The sequence below is a fragment of the Pipistrellus kuhlii genome, unplaced genomic scaffold (genome assembly GCF_014108245.1).
Source record: "Pipistrellus kuhlii isolate mPipKuh1 unplaced genomic scaffold, mPipKuh1.p scaffold_m20_p_2, whole genome shotgun sequence".
Taxonomy (NCBI): domain Eukaryota; kingdom Metazoa; phylum Chordata; class Mammalia; order Chiroptera; family Vespertilionidae; genus Pipistrellus; species Pipistrellus kuhlii.
The window spans coordinates 60480838-60494361 of record NW_023425515.1 but is presented as its reverse complement, the minus strand read 5'-3'; the positions used below and the strand labels follow the sequence as shown (position 1 = coordinate 60494361).

The 13524-nt window shown below is 39.0% G+C and overlaps 1 protein-coding gene across 1 annotated transcript in view; it reads right to left on the bottom strand.

Annotated features, from left to right (window-relative positions):
• The window catches only part of SLC9C1 (solute carrier family 9 member C1), a 101570-nt gene that overhangs the window by 10178 nt on the left and 77868 nt on the right, over positions 1–13524 (bottom strand). The window contains exons 21-26 of the mRNA XM_045583781.1: positions 12045–12170; positions 10528–10626; positions 8685–8858; positions 3766–3897; positions 3444–3629; positions 650–770 (exon numbers count right to left, since the gene is read on the bottom strand). Of these exons, the coding sequence (XP_045439737.1) occupies positions 650–770; positions 3444–3629; positions 3766–3897; positions 8685–8858; positions 10528–10626; positions 12045–12170 (838 nt within the window). The remainder of the gene's footprint in view (positions 1–649; positions 771–3443; positions 3630–3765; positions 3898–8684; positions 8859–10527; positions 10627–12044; positions 12171–13524) is intronic.

Below are 13524 nucleotides of genomic sequence, written 5' to 3'. Positions count from 1 at the left end.
AATTATCTTTTACTGATGTCTTGATTAGCAACATGTTACTGAAACTCAGAATTTTAAAATTAACGTCTGTATTTCTAAATTTAGAATATTAATTTTCTTTCAGTGAAATGATATTAAATTATCATTACTTATTTCCATTATTTAATTCTTTACTATTCAATTTTTAAATCTACCTAAAACTTATTTTCACACTTTTAATCAATAGCATAATAGAAGATATGAAATAATAATTTTTATTATGTTTTAATGTTTATCATGAAAAATTTGTATGAAATTTATTAAATAGATATCCATTCAGTTCCAATGATTTATATCTCTGTTGATCAGACAGTATAAAACTATTTTTAGTATTATTATAATATATCTTAATTTTGGGAAAAAGCTACAAGTTCTCTCATTAATAATATTTTTCATGTTATTTTTATAATCATACATGTTTAATTCTTATAGATGAAATATGAATAATTTATACCTATAACATAGACATTTTAGTACCACAAATATTTTTAATGCATCCATTAAAATAAAATATGGCAGTTAAAAGGATTCCTCAGTACTCTAGACAGGATGAATACCATTTTCAAATATGTATATAGCTATTCTATAAATGGAAAGTAAGTTCTCAATTGCTCAAGGAAACATAACTCACATTCTTTTGATCCTGGTGATTTAAGTGAAGGTAAACCCTTTTTAGTGTCCCATCTATATCTTTTCATATCAATCGAAGTCTGAACAATCATTACCTTTGTGAAATTTTCAGTTCCTTGTATCTGAAAGTTGACAGAATATAAGTTAATTTATGAATAAATATCATAAAATTAAACGTTCCTCTTGTAAGCTCCTGCCTCAGGCCCTCTCTAAATATCTGTGTCTAAAAATTGGAAACATCATTAGATATTGGAAGATATCTCTGGACATGCTGGTTTTATGAAAGTCAAATTCCATATACTTTTATTGATTTTTAAATTTTTTGCTCATTTCTCTTACAAGTAAGAAAAAAATGATCAAGAATTAATAATCAATGGCCCCTTAAAATATCACCCAGAGAGTTTTTTTGGGAGGACTGTTTTTTATTTTTCACATGGCAGAAAGCAAGTTAAAAAAAAACAATGGCATTCCAAGCATGTAATTCAGCATAGAGAATATAGTCAATAATATTGTAATAACTATGTGTGGTGCCAGTGGGTACTTGAATTATCGGAAGAGGGGGGGTCATTTCATCCTATCTAATAAGAGTAATACGCAAATTGACCATCACTCCAACACACAAGATGGCTGCCCCCATGTGGTCAAAGATGGCTGCCCCCAAGTGAACCCAAGATGACCACCACAAGATGGCCTGCAGGGGAGGCCAGTTGTGGGTGATTAGGCCAGCAGGGGAGAGCAGTTAGGGGTGACCGGGCTGGCAGGGGAGAGCAATTTGGAGGAACCAGGTCTGAAAGGGAGGACAGTTGGGAGGGTCCAGGCTAGCAGGGGAGGATAGTTGGGGGAGGCCAGGCATGCAAAGGAGGGCAGCTGGGGGAGATCAGGTTTGCAGGGGAGGGCAGTTGGGGTGACCAGGCTGGCAGATAAGAGCAATTGGTAGAGAACAAGCTGGCAGAGGAGGACAGTTGTGAGTGATCAGGCCAGGCCTGCAGGGGAGGGCAGTTGCAGAAAACCACACCTGCAGAGGAGGGCATTTGGGAGGGACCAGACCTACAGGGGAAGACAGTTGAGGGGGACCCAGGCCTGCAGGGGAAGGCAGTTGGGGGGGACCATGCTTGTAGCAGAGGGCAGTTGAGGGTGACCAGGCTGGCAGGGAGGGCAGTAAGGAGCAATTGGGCCAGCAGGGGACCAGTTAGGCATGGATCAGGCTGGCAGGGGAGTGGTTTCGAGGTGATCAGGTTGTTGGCAGATATGTTTAGGGGCAATCAGACAGGCAGGCAGGCAAACAGTTGGGAGCCAGCAGTCCTGGATTGTGAGAGGGATGTCCAACTGCCCATTTAGGGCCGATCCTGGTGGGTTTGGGCCTAAACAGGCAGTAGGATATCCCTCAAGGGGTTCCAGATTGGAGAGGGTGCAGGCTGGGCTGAGGGACACCCCCATCCATGCACAAAGTTTATGCACCGGGCCTCTAGTAAATTACATAATTGTCTAAACACTATGCTGTACACCTGAAACTAATATAAAATAATAGTGAATGTCAACAGTAATTAAAAAATTACAGGAGTTCCAGAAATTCGACCATATGTTGTGGTTATTCTCAGTATGCTTGGAATCACATCAGGCCCCAAATCCATAGTGAGCAGGGCTTTTTCCCTAGGGAAGTGGACAGAGTTGGGCAAGTACGGGCTGCCATGAGATTCTCCTATTAGGCCTTCTAAATTTCCACCTAGCATCCACACCAAAGTTCTGTTATTATGCATTCAAAACTAGAGGTTGGGAGCACCATAGTTAAGAATAACATTTACCTTCCTGTCACTGGGCATCACATTGGTGCTTGTGGTGTTCCACTTAGAAAATTTTCTTGTGACCATTTCTTAGCCTCACCTCTTGTTTCTCTTGGGTTCCATATTTAGCCTGTAAGTACTTCTATCAAACCTGTAAATGTTTTACTTAATATATTTTGAGTTTCTTTTCACTTGGTTGAGAGCCTTTTTGAGGGCAAGTTGCAAGTTTCATTTGTCTTAATCACTTTAGTATCTAGCGCTGTTTCTGAACACACAATGCAGTATACATGTGATGTGTTGTGAAATTGTACATCTGAAACCTGTATAATTTTGTTAACTGGTGTCACCCCAATAAATCAATAAAATGAAAAAAAATTAAAAATATACACCTGCTTTAATTGGTTCTAGTCTCCTTTTCCATTTAAGTTCTGTATATGTCCATTAATTCTTCCTGACACAAGGCCAGTTATTCTATCCCAACATACATACACTCACCCATACATATGTGCTTGTATGTGCTCACAGCCTTCTTTCTTTTCTTCTTCATATGGCATGGCTTCTTATTTGTATTGGAAGAAAAGTTGGCAGCTTGAAAATGAGATGTTCTTCACTTTTACATTCGTTTCAGTGTAGCTGGGGAAGTACCGCTGGTACTCAGTTCAGCATGTGCCTCGAAGCACCTTTTCGGAGTACTATTGATCCAGCTGAGAGAATGTAGTCCTTTTGCAATGTGTAAATTAACTTAATAGACCCTCTTTTGCAATTTACCACTGCAAAATTTAATTGTGGCCAAAATGTACAGCCAGGCCTGTTTCATTGACATTGAACAGGCATTACTTGGTGTTTGGGCCACTCAGTGCCAAAGCAATCAATTAACTTGGGACAGGTATGTGTTTATGGAGTGGGATGGGAAAGGAAGAGTATAGGAAAGTGGAAAAGTGACAATTTTTCTAACAATAATACATTATTGGACATAGCATGCAGACCTGAAAAGATGAGTCAATATTTCTTTACCTGATGGCATGTTAAAGGAATTAAGGACGGTGCTTTATAAGCTTTTCGCAACTGACAATCTTCTACAGCTCCATGTATAAGGATGACATAAATTACATTTTCATCATAGATGTCAGATTTGGTGCATTTTGGTATATCTTTTACATAAACATTACAGAGTTTCAATTGCATCTTGTAGGTCCAATCCTGGAGGGAACAACAATTTTATAGTGCACTTTTTGTTTATAAAGTTTAATATAAATTTCTAAATAGTTAATTTCTAACAGTATTTGAATGCAATTTCACTCAGAGAAAATGATATATTTACATAAGCACTTCTTACCTCATAGGATAAATGTTCCCTGATTTTTTGGGCAGTAATAGAAAGTCCAAGTTTTAGCCACATTTTATATTCAATCTGAGGATACAATTTTTCAAAAGCATTGTACAAGTGACTTTTGGGGATAAAATATGTCTGGAAAAAGAAAGATATAAATTTAACATTTTATTCTGTTCAGCTATAGTTTAAGGAAATAAGCTTTACTCATTTACCTATAATATTAAAGCTAAAAATTTAAATTATATTAGATTCATGTTACTGCCTAGAAACCTAATAAAATGTCTATATCAGTAAATATTTGTGTGATCTTCTTATACACTCAGTATTAAAAGACTACATGATCCAATGAGAGGTTCTTTATTACTTTTCAGTGGTAAATAGCAAAAGAGAGTCTATTAAGTTAATTTACACATTGCAAAAGGACTACATTCTCTCAGCTGGATCAATAGTACCCTGAAAAGGTGCTTCGAAGCACATGCTGAACTGAGTACCAGCGGTACTTCCCCAGCTACACTGAAACGAATGTAACAGTGAAGAACATCTCATTTTCAAGCTGCCAACTTTTCTTCCAATACAAATGAGAAGCCATGCCACGTGGAGAAGGAAAAAAGAAGACTGCATGCACACACACAGTATGTAAGTGAGTGTATGTTGGAGTAGAATAAGTGGGCATGTGTCAGGACGAATCAGTGGACACACTGGTATAAAATACAGCTACAGAAACTAAATGGAGCCGGAACCGGTTTGGCTCAATGGATAGAGTGTCGGCTTGGGGACTGAAGGGTCCCGGGTTCGATTCCGGTCAAGGGCATGTACCTTGGTTGCGGGCACGTCCCCAGTAGGGGGTGTGCAAGAGGCAGCTGATCGATGACTCTCTTTCATCGATGTTTCTAACTCTGTATCTCTCTCCCTTCCTCTCTGTACAAAATCAATAAAATGTATTAAAAAAAAAAAGAAAGTAAATGGAAAAGAATCCTAGAACCAATTAAATTAAAAATTTTAAATATGTTAATTAATTTTTTTCATTTTATTGAACTTATTGGGGTGACACCGGTTAACAAAATTATACAGGTTTCAGATGTACAATTTCATAACACATCACATGTATACTGGCATTGTGTGTTCAGAAACAGTACTAGATGCTAAAGTGATCAAGACAAATGAAACTTGCAACTTGCCCTCAAAAAGGCTCTCAACCAAGTGGAAAGAAACTTAAAATATGTTAAACAGAACACTTACAGGTTTGATAGAAATATTTACAGGTTAAATCTGGAACCCAAGAGAAACAGGAGGTGAGGCTAAAAGAAATTCTGAGGCGAGAAATTGTCACATAAAAATGTAACCAAGATTTCATTGAGGTTGCATTAAATCTGTAAATCAACCTGAGGCCCAGTGCACGAAATCGTGTACCTTGAAAGGAACTGTGGGCCACAAGGCTGCAGTGACCACAGGTTGGGTCTCGGCCCATCTTCTGTCCCTCTCTCTACCTGGCACCTTCTGACAGAGCCCCTACCCCCCCCCCCCCCCCCGTCTGCTGGCAGCCTCACTCCCAGCGCCACTGCCCCCACATGCTGACAGTGTCAGCCTCCCTTGCACCCACTGATGGTGAGGAACAATTGGGGCCAGTGCCAACAGTGGGTGTGAGGGGGGCTGGTGCTGTCAGTAGGTGAAGGAGCAGCAGCTGCTGTCTTGATCACCCTTCAGGAACAGGGGGAGGTGGAAAAGCCCTCAGGGGTGATCACAGCCGGCAACCACAACTCACACCCGCTGATAGCATCGAGCGGTTGGGGCCAGGACTGGGTGCTGGCAGTGGGTGCCAGTGGTGGCTCCATGCTAGCAGCAGGTGGCTCCAGAGGCTCACCCCAATGACAGCAACCAGTGCCTTGCCTTGGTCTGGCATCACAGCTCACCTGCTCTACTATCCTGCCGCAGCCAATACCCACCATGTTCTGCAGGCAACCCCCTGTGGTCAGCACACATCATGGTGACCTATTGTTCAGTTGTTCAGTTATTCTGCCATTCAGTTTATTTATTTGCATATTAGGATATATATATATATATATATATATATATATATATATATATAAAGAATTGATTTCTATATATATAAAAGCCTAAGCAATTGAATGACCGAACTACCAAACAGTTGGTCAACTGGTCGCTATGACATGCACTGACCACCAGGGGGAAGATGCTCAATGCAGAGTTGCCCCCTGGTGGGCAGTGCACTCACAAAACAGGAACCCCTCCGGCCTTTGTGGCAGCGTTACTGAGCAGTGGTGGTGGCAGGTGCAGTGGGGTCTGAATGAGCAGGAGCAGCGTGGTGCCTGGCCTGGGCTTGGGCTCCTTCCTGGCTGCATGCCACTTTGCGCACTACTATATCCCTCGAGGGATGTCAGACTGCTGGTTTTGGCCCAATTCCTGTAGGATGGGGCAAAAACCAGCAGTCTGATATCCCCCAAGAAGTCCCGGATTGTGAGAGGACACAGGCCAGGCTGAGGGATCCCACTGATACAGAAATCCATGTACCAGGCCTCTAGTCTTAAATAAAATTATGGGTTCCAATCTACGAAAAACGTTCGACCTCTTTATTTACTTAAAGTTTCCATAAATTCTCAAGAAAATATTTTTTAATTTAGTTTTCATTATAGAAAAGGGCTTACACATCTTTGGTTAACTTATTTACTTATATAGTACAATAGAATTAGAAAAAAATAACCTGACATAAGAATTATAAACAAAACACCAAAATTATCTCTGTAGATGACATATCTACATTTCCAAAATCCCAAAGAATCTACCAAAACTAACTAGAATTTATAACAAATTTAGCAATGTAGCAAGATACCACTTCAAATTCCAAACAACTGGAAACAAATTTAGTTTTGTCTCATCCTGTGTATGTGCAGCTCACCCCTCAACCAGTGACTTACAGAGAATCATCCCACAGACTTCTCAGTCCTTCCCAGGCAACTCCTTGTAGGCCGGAATGTACAGATTCCTGACAGGTTAGCTGCCACAACTTCCAATCATTCCCTTCTCAGCTCACCTTCTGTTTGGGTTATTGTTGCTTGTGGTTGGAAACTGTCCCAGACAGAGGGTCAAGGTGGATGTGGGGCTTATTTGGAGAGTTTCACTTCTCTCAAGGTTTCTAGATGGACACTGCCTGTTTCCCATTGGCTGAAAACACTTGCCTCATTTATTTCTGTTTGTTTCTGGTGTGTGCTAGTATGCTACCAGTAGCTTCATTATAGCCAGAAGTTGAAGGATAGGGTATTTTTATGCAATCCCAAGTGTTGTATAATTCTACTTGTATATAGTCTAATATGTGCTGCTGAACGATAGAGACATTTTAAAGTTTTCCCTTACCCTTTTTCTCTTCTCCACCCCCTTTTAGGGCAATTAGGTCATTTGGCCTGAAGAGCCTCCCACATTCTAGATTAGGGGTGTCGAACTCAATCAGAGAAGGGGCCAAAATCTAAAATCCAGCCTAAATCGCGGGGCGAATGGTTTACTGAACAGTCATAAACTGTCATTGTGATGGAAACGCAGCGGAGTGCAGTGATGACAGCGCGGTGCGGGCCACATTGCAAGGCCTGGCGGGACGGATTTGGCCCGCGGGCCTTGTGTTTGACACATGTGTTCTAGATATATCTAACTATTTTCTCTTGGTGTTAATTAACTTGTTTCTCCCCATCATATATTTTCTATAAACCAGGTAGATCTAGAGGCTTTGGCTTTTGTCTTTTCTTATAGAAGAAGACATTGTGAATGGTGCCAGTACTTTTACTATATCATATCATGAGGTACATGATACTGCGTTGTCTCACTCTTAATGATTATCCTTAGGTAGTGTCAGCCTGGTACTTTCATCATAAATTTTTCCGTTAAAATACTCCACACCTTTTGATGGTTGAAGCTTAGATCCATTATTTCATAGGGATGGAAAGATGGAGACATTCTAATTCTCTCGTTTATATTTGTTAGCTGGAATTCTTTACAGAAAAAATTTTCCTCACATCCTTTTTTTTTTTTTTTTGTTACCTTGGAAGAATTCATAGAGAAAAGGCAGGATAAATGTTTAGTTCTTTTTATTTTTCATTAATATCCCCAAAACATTATTGGAAATAAAAAATTGGTGTCATCATGACTTATGGACTTTTATATATTTATGGGGTTCAATTGTTTGCTGTTATTGTTTTTTGTGTGTTCAAATTAGGCCAGTTGGAGCCTCTGTTGCTTTGAGCATTTTTGTCCTCAATCTCGTCTAGGGAAACTCCCATCCATTTTATTCAATTTTTCTATTAACAGATCCTAGCTGTCTGAATTTTCCCCTTTTTTACCCTCCAGATTTTGTATTCATAGTTAACACATCTTGCCTAATTTCCCCATTGAAGATCTCATATGATTGGTTTTTTGTTTTTTTTTTCTGATTAAATGCTTCTTTCAATATTGTAGGTTAACTTGTTTTATTTTTATTTTTGTTAACCTTCACATAAGGACATTTTTTCCATTGCTTTTCAGAAAGGAGGGAGGAGAGGAGAGAGACAAAGAAAGAGATAGAGACAGGGACATCTGACCAGTTGCCTCCCGCATGCACCCGACCAGGGGCCAGGAGCCAACATGCAATCCAGGTACCTGCCCTTGAACAGAAATTGAATGCACAATCCTTCTGTGCACAGGTGGACACTCTAACCACAAAGCAACACTGGCCAGGACATTGCAGGTTAACTTTTGCAATACATTTTGTCAGGACACTATACTGGGTAAGTACAATTATGTTAAGTTCTGTTCCTTTGCCATCTATTTTTTAAAAAATTCCCACTAGATGGTAAGCATATACTAAGTACAAAGATAACTTTAAATTTGATACTTGATATTTAACAGGATACAACAGTAAGATATAGGTGATGTTTTCTGACCTCCACTACAGTTTTGCAGATGGCAGAATATTTCATGGGTTCATTAGTTAAACAGTTCAGTTCTCCTATTGTTTCCCCACTGATCACATATTCTGTGGATATTATCTGATGGTCTTTGTCCTCTGATTCATAGAGTAATTGGTCAGCCATCAAACCTGATTTTGATCTTTGAAGCTGTTCAGAAACAAACAAAAAAAGAGAGAAAAATATATATGCCAGATAATATATCAAAACTATCTAATTTATGGCTTTCTTTACTGTTGTTTTTAATCCTATCTAATAAAAGAGTAATATGCAAATTGACTGTACTTCTGCTATACCCACAAGCCATGCCCACCAGCCAATCAGGAACAAATATGCAAATAAACCCAACCATGATGGCTGCAGCCACAGAAAGGGAGGCTTGGGTTTCCCCAGCAATAGCAATAGAAGAAGCCAAGCTTTCCACCTGCCCTTGCCTCCCTAAGGCAGGTGGAAATTATAGACGTTTTAATTATAGAAGGTAAATAAATCCCAACAGAAATTGCAGCAGCCACATAGCTGGAAGAGCAGGAGGCTAGGGTTGCCTATGGTGATGGAGAAAGCCAAGCTTCTGCAGTCTTGATTGGCCTAGGCCTCCACTCCAGGCTACAAAGTTTCAATTGTAGAAGATAAAAAAAATCCCAGATACCGGGGCCTCCACTAGGGTCCAGGGGTTGTGGCCAACCTGCAAACCACCACACCCCAAGGGAATCCCCACCCTGATCTGGGACACCCTTCAGGGCAAACCAGCTGGCCCCCACCCATGCACCAGGCCTCTATCCTATCTAATAATAGAGTAATATGCAGATTGACCACCACCACTTCAACACACAAGATGGCTGCCCCCATGTGGTCAAAGGTCCTGCCTTTCTCTATGTGGAAACCAGATGGCCACCACCAGATGGACAGCAGGGGAGGGCAGTTGGGAGGAACCAGATTGCAAGGGAGGGCGGTTGGGGGCGATCAATCCTGCAGGGGAGGGCAGTTAAGGGTGGCCAGGCCGGCATAGGAGGGAAGTTGGGGGTGAGTAGGCCTACAGGGAAGGGCAGTTGTGGGGGACCCAGGCCTGCAGGAGAGAGCAGTTGTAGGGGGATCAGGCCTGTGGGGGAAGGCAGTTAGAGGTGACCAGGCCTGCAGAGGAGGGCAGTTAGGGGTAAACAGTCTAGCAGGGGAGCAGTTAGGCATGAATCAGGCTTACAGGGGAGTGGTTAGGGGGTTATCAGGCTGGCAGGCAGAAGCAGTTAGAGGCAATCAGAAAGCAGGCAAGCAAGCAGTTGGGAGCTTGCCATCCTGGATTGTGAGAGGGATGTCCAACTGCCCATTTAGGCTTGATCCTAAACGGGCAGTTGGACATCCCTCAAGGGGTCCCAGATTGAAGAGGGTGCAGTCTGGGCTGAGGGACACCCTTCCATCCCCCATGTATGAATTTTGTGCACTGGGCCTCTAGTAATTTTAATATGTGCCTATTATTTTGAAAATATTTATTACTTGTATTTTAAGCATATTTATTTAATTAGTAATCACTTAGAAACAAAGCATTCTTAAATACTTCAATCTTTCTGATTCCTCTTACTTAGTCAACTTATACCTGCATTAAATGGCTTAATGCCCAACTCAGACAAATGCAAGATGAATAAAAATTTATATTATAATTTTCTATCTTAAATATGGTCCTTTATTTATTTTTTGTTATCTATGGGAAAGTAGCTGCTAATTTAAAAAAGAAACAGTGCAGTCCTTAACAGAGAAAAGTACTAAATCTCAATTTTATAAAGTTTTTAACTAATGTTCACAAGTGCATTTATAAAGAACTCTTCCTTACCTTTATCATACCTGAAATAATTATGTAAATTCCTTTGGTCTCTTCACCTTCTTCAAATATAGTATTTCCACAATCAAATGTTATAAGTTTGGCTTTTTCCTAGAATATAATCATCAAAAACATGCTATAAACAATATTTTAGCAGTGATTGGGGATGTTGAAGTTTACACTTTAACATTGTTTTTTACAATTTTAAAGTAAATATCACTCAATAAAATCTGAGGCATTGCATTAGTAATAAGTTTGTAAGAGAAAATAGAAATTATGATTAGCAAAGAGGAGAAGGTGAATGAATATTCATAAATATATGTAATGTCAGATGAGGTATTTATACATGGGTTAAGAAGAAATAATCTAACCTAGGGATAAGAATGTAATGGAAGAATGAAAATATTTTGTCTGGATGAAAAATAATAACATATGCAGGCTAATGGCAAATATGTTTCAGACACACATGCTCTTAAACATCAGAAGAATAAAAATGTATTTATTCTAAATATTTTAATCAGGTGGACAAATATAACTGGTCTTTTGGCACCAAGTAGATGTAGAGAAAGAATGTTATTAGAACAAGATGGGCCCATTTATTTGTTTATTCCATAAACACTTACTGAGAACCCCTATTCAATAAGCAAAGTGCCAGGGGACGAATATTCAGAAAACGAATGAGTTAAAAAATATAGTTCAAGAGGGAGATATAAAGATGATTGTAATGTATATGCTTAATGTTATAATAATGGTGTGTAATGAGTCAAATGGCAAAACCTTTGGTCCTTCAAAATGGGGAAGGACCATGGGATGATTTATTGGTAGAATGTTTGACCCCAAAGCCTACTTTTTTGTGTACCCTCTGCAGGAATGTTTTCAGAGAATCAATAATTAGGAAACTTTTTTTTTTTTTTAAAGGGCAAGAAAAGTAAATAACACCCACAGAGGAAAATAATTAGAAAACAGTATAAAATGTTTGAAGCACCATGAATGATTCAGTATAGAATACAGAGTACATGATGAATGGGCAACAGAAGATGAAGATGGAAAGATAGGCAGGAAGCAGTCTGTAGAAGACTTTGCATGCCATTCAAAGGGATTCTGATTTTATCCTACAGGCAATAAAGGACATTTAAAGAATTTTAACCTGGCCCTAGTTGGTTTGGCTCAGTAGATAGAGCATCAACCTTCTGACCAAAGGGTCCTGGGTTTGATTCCGGTCAAGGGCACATACCTTGGTTGCAGTCTCCTCCTTGACCTGGGCCCTGGTTGGGCTCATGCAGGAGGCAACCAATTGACGTGTTTCTCTCACATTGATGTTTCCCTCTCTTTTTCCACTTTCCCTAAAAATCAATGGAAAAATATCCTCAGGTAAGACCTAACCCCCCCACTGTCCCCCCCCAAAAAAAAAAGAATTTTAAGCTGAAGAATATCATGGTTAAATCATTATTTTTTTAAAAAATCATTTGTTGGTATATTAAAGATGATATTTAATTAAATAAGACATTAGTAGAAAATAAAAATATTACCTGAATAAAGCTTATATATTCTTCGTTTTTATCTAACCATGGAATATGGTATAGTGCATCAGCAAGAGTAAGTGACTTGACAATGGGTTGAAAATCAAGTAATTCTCTTTTTTTGTCCATTATTAACTAAAATAAAAAACAATTAAGAAAGAAGATGAACAAAACTAGTGGTCACAGAATGCTTCAAACAATTATGGCTTTGCACTGTTTTTCTTTCTTTTTTTTCTCTCTCCAGATTTTCTCTATTTTGTATGTTTTATAGGTTTTTTATTTTTATTTTTTTATTATGTTTCTCCCGCCGACCCATTCCCATCTCAAACCCCTCCCCACATATGCCCCCAAGCCCTTGTTGTCCATGGCCACTGGCTAGGCCCATATGCATGCACACAAGTCCTTTGGTTGATCTCTTCCCCTTACCCCCACCCTCCCCTACTTTCCCTCTGAGGTTTGAAAATCTGATCACTGCTTCTCTTTCTCTGGGTCTGTTTTTGCTCATCAGTTTATGTTGTTCATTATTTCCTGTAGATGTGTGAGATCATGTGATCCAAGAAATACCCTTGTAAGAACCGAAACTGTTTCTCTCTCTCTCTCTCTCTCTCTCTCTCTCTCTCTCTCTCTCTCTCTCTCTCTCTCTCTCTTCTCTGAGACTGGTTTTTCCATGAAAATTTCCAACCTCTTTCTTCTTATGACATCTTTCTGCTATGATATTCTAAAATCATAAATTAAACTTTTCAAAATAAACCTTTTTACTAAAGTGCAGCAGATAGGCCTAAAATGCACAGACCATAAAAGTTCATTCAAAGAACATTTACGATGTGAAAACATCTGGGTAGGCAGCATTTAGATTAAGAAATAAAACATTTTCTGTATCTTAAAATCCTTCCTATGTTATCTACTTGTCATTGCTCCTATCCAAAGATAATCATTCTTCTATCACCCAAATCCAGCTTTGTCTGGTTTTCAATTTTATTTGCGTAAATCAAAGAGTATATGTTTGTTTTTTGTCTGCTTTAATTTGCTCAACATTATGTTTCTGAGATTCATCTACAATGCTGCAGGGAGCAAAAATGCACTCATGTTATTTTCATTGTGGTATAGGTTTATGTTGTGTTATTATACTGCAACTTATTCTACTATTGATTAATACTTTAGGTGCTCCAGTTTGGGGCTTTGTAATGCTTCTATGAGTGTTTGCTATACATATGTACATATTTCTGTTGAATATATAGTTATATCATCTAATTGCTATGTCATAAGATACATAGTCAAATTTAGTAGATTTTGCCAAACAATTTTCTAAAGTGATTGCATCAAGTTACACTCCCACTCTAATGTTCCACTTGATCTATTATTTGCCTACACTTGGTATTGTCAGTTTAAAAAAAATTAAGAATTCTGGTAGTTGTGTATTGGTCATTAATTTTAGTTTTCATTTGTATTAAGCTTATGAAATGGTATTTGGCACCTTTTGTTATATTTA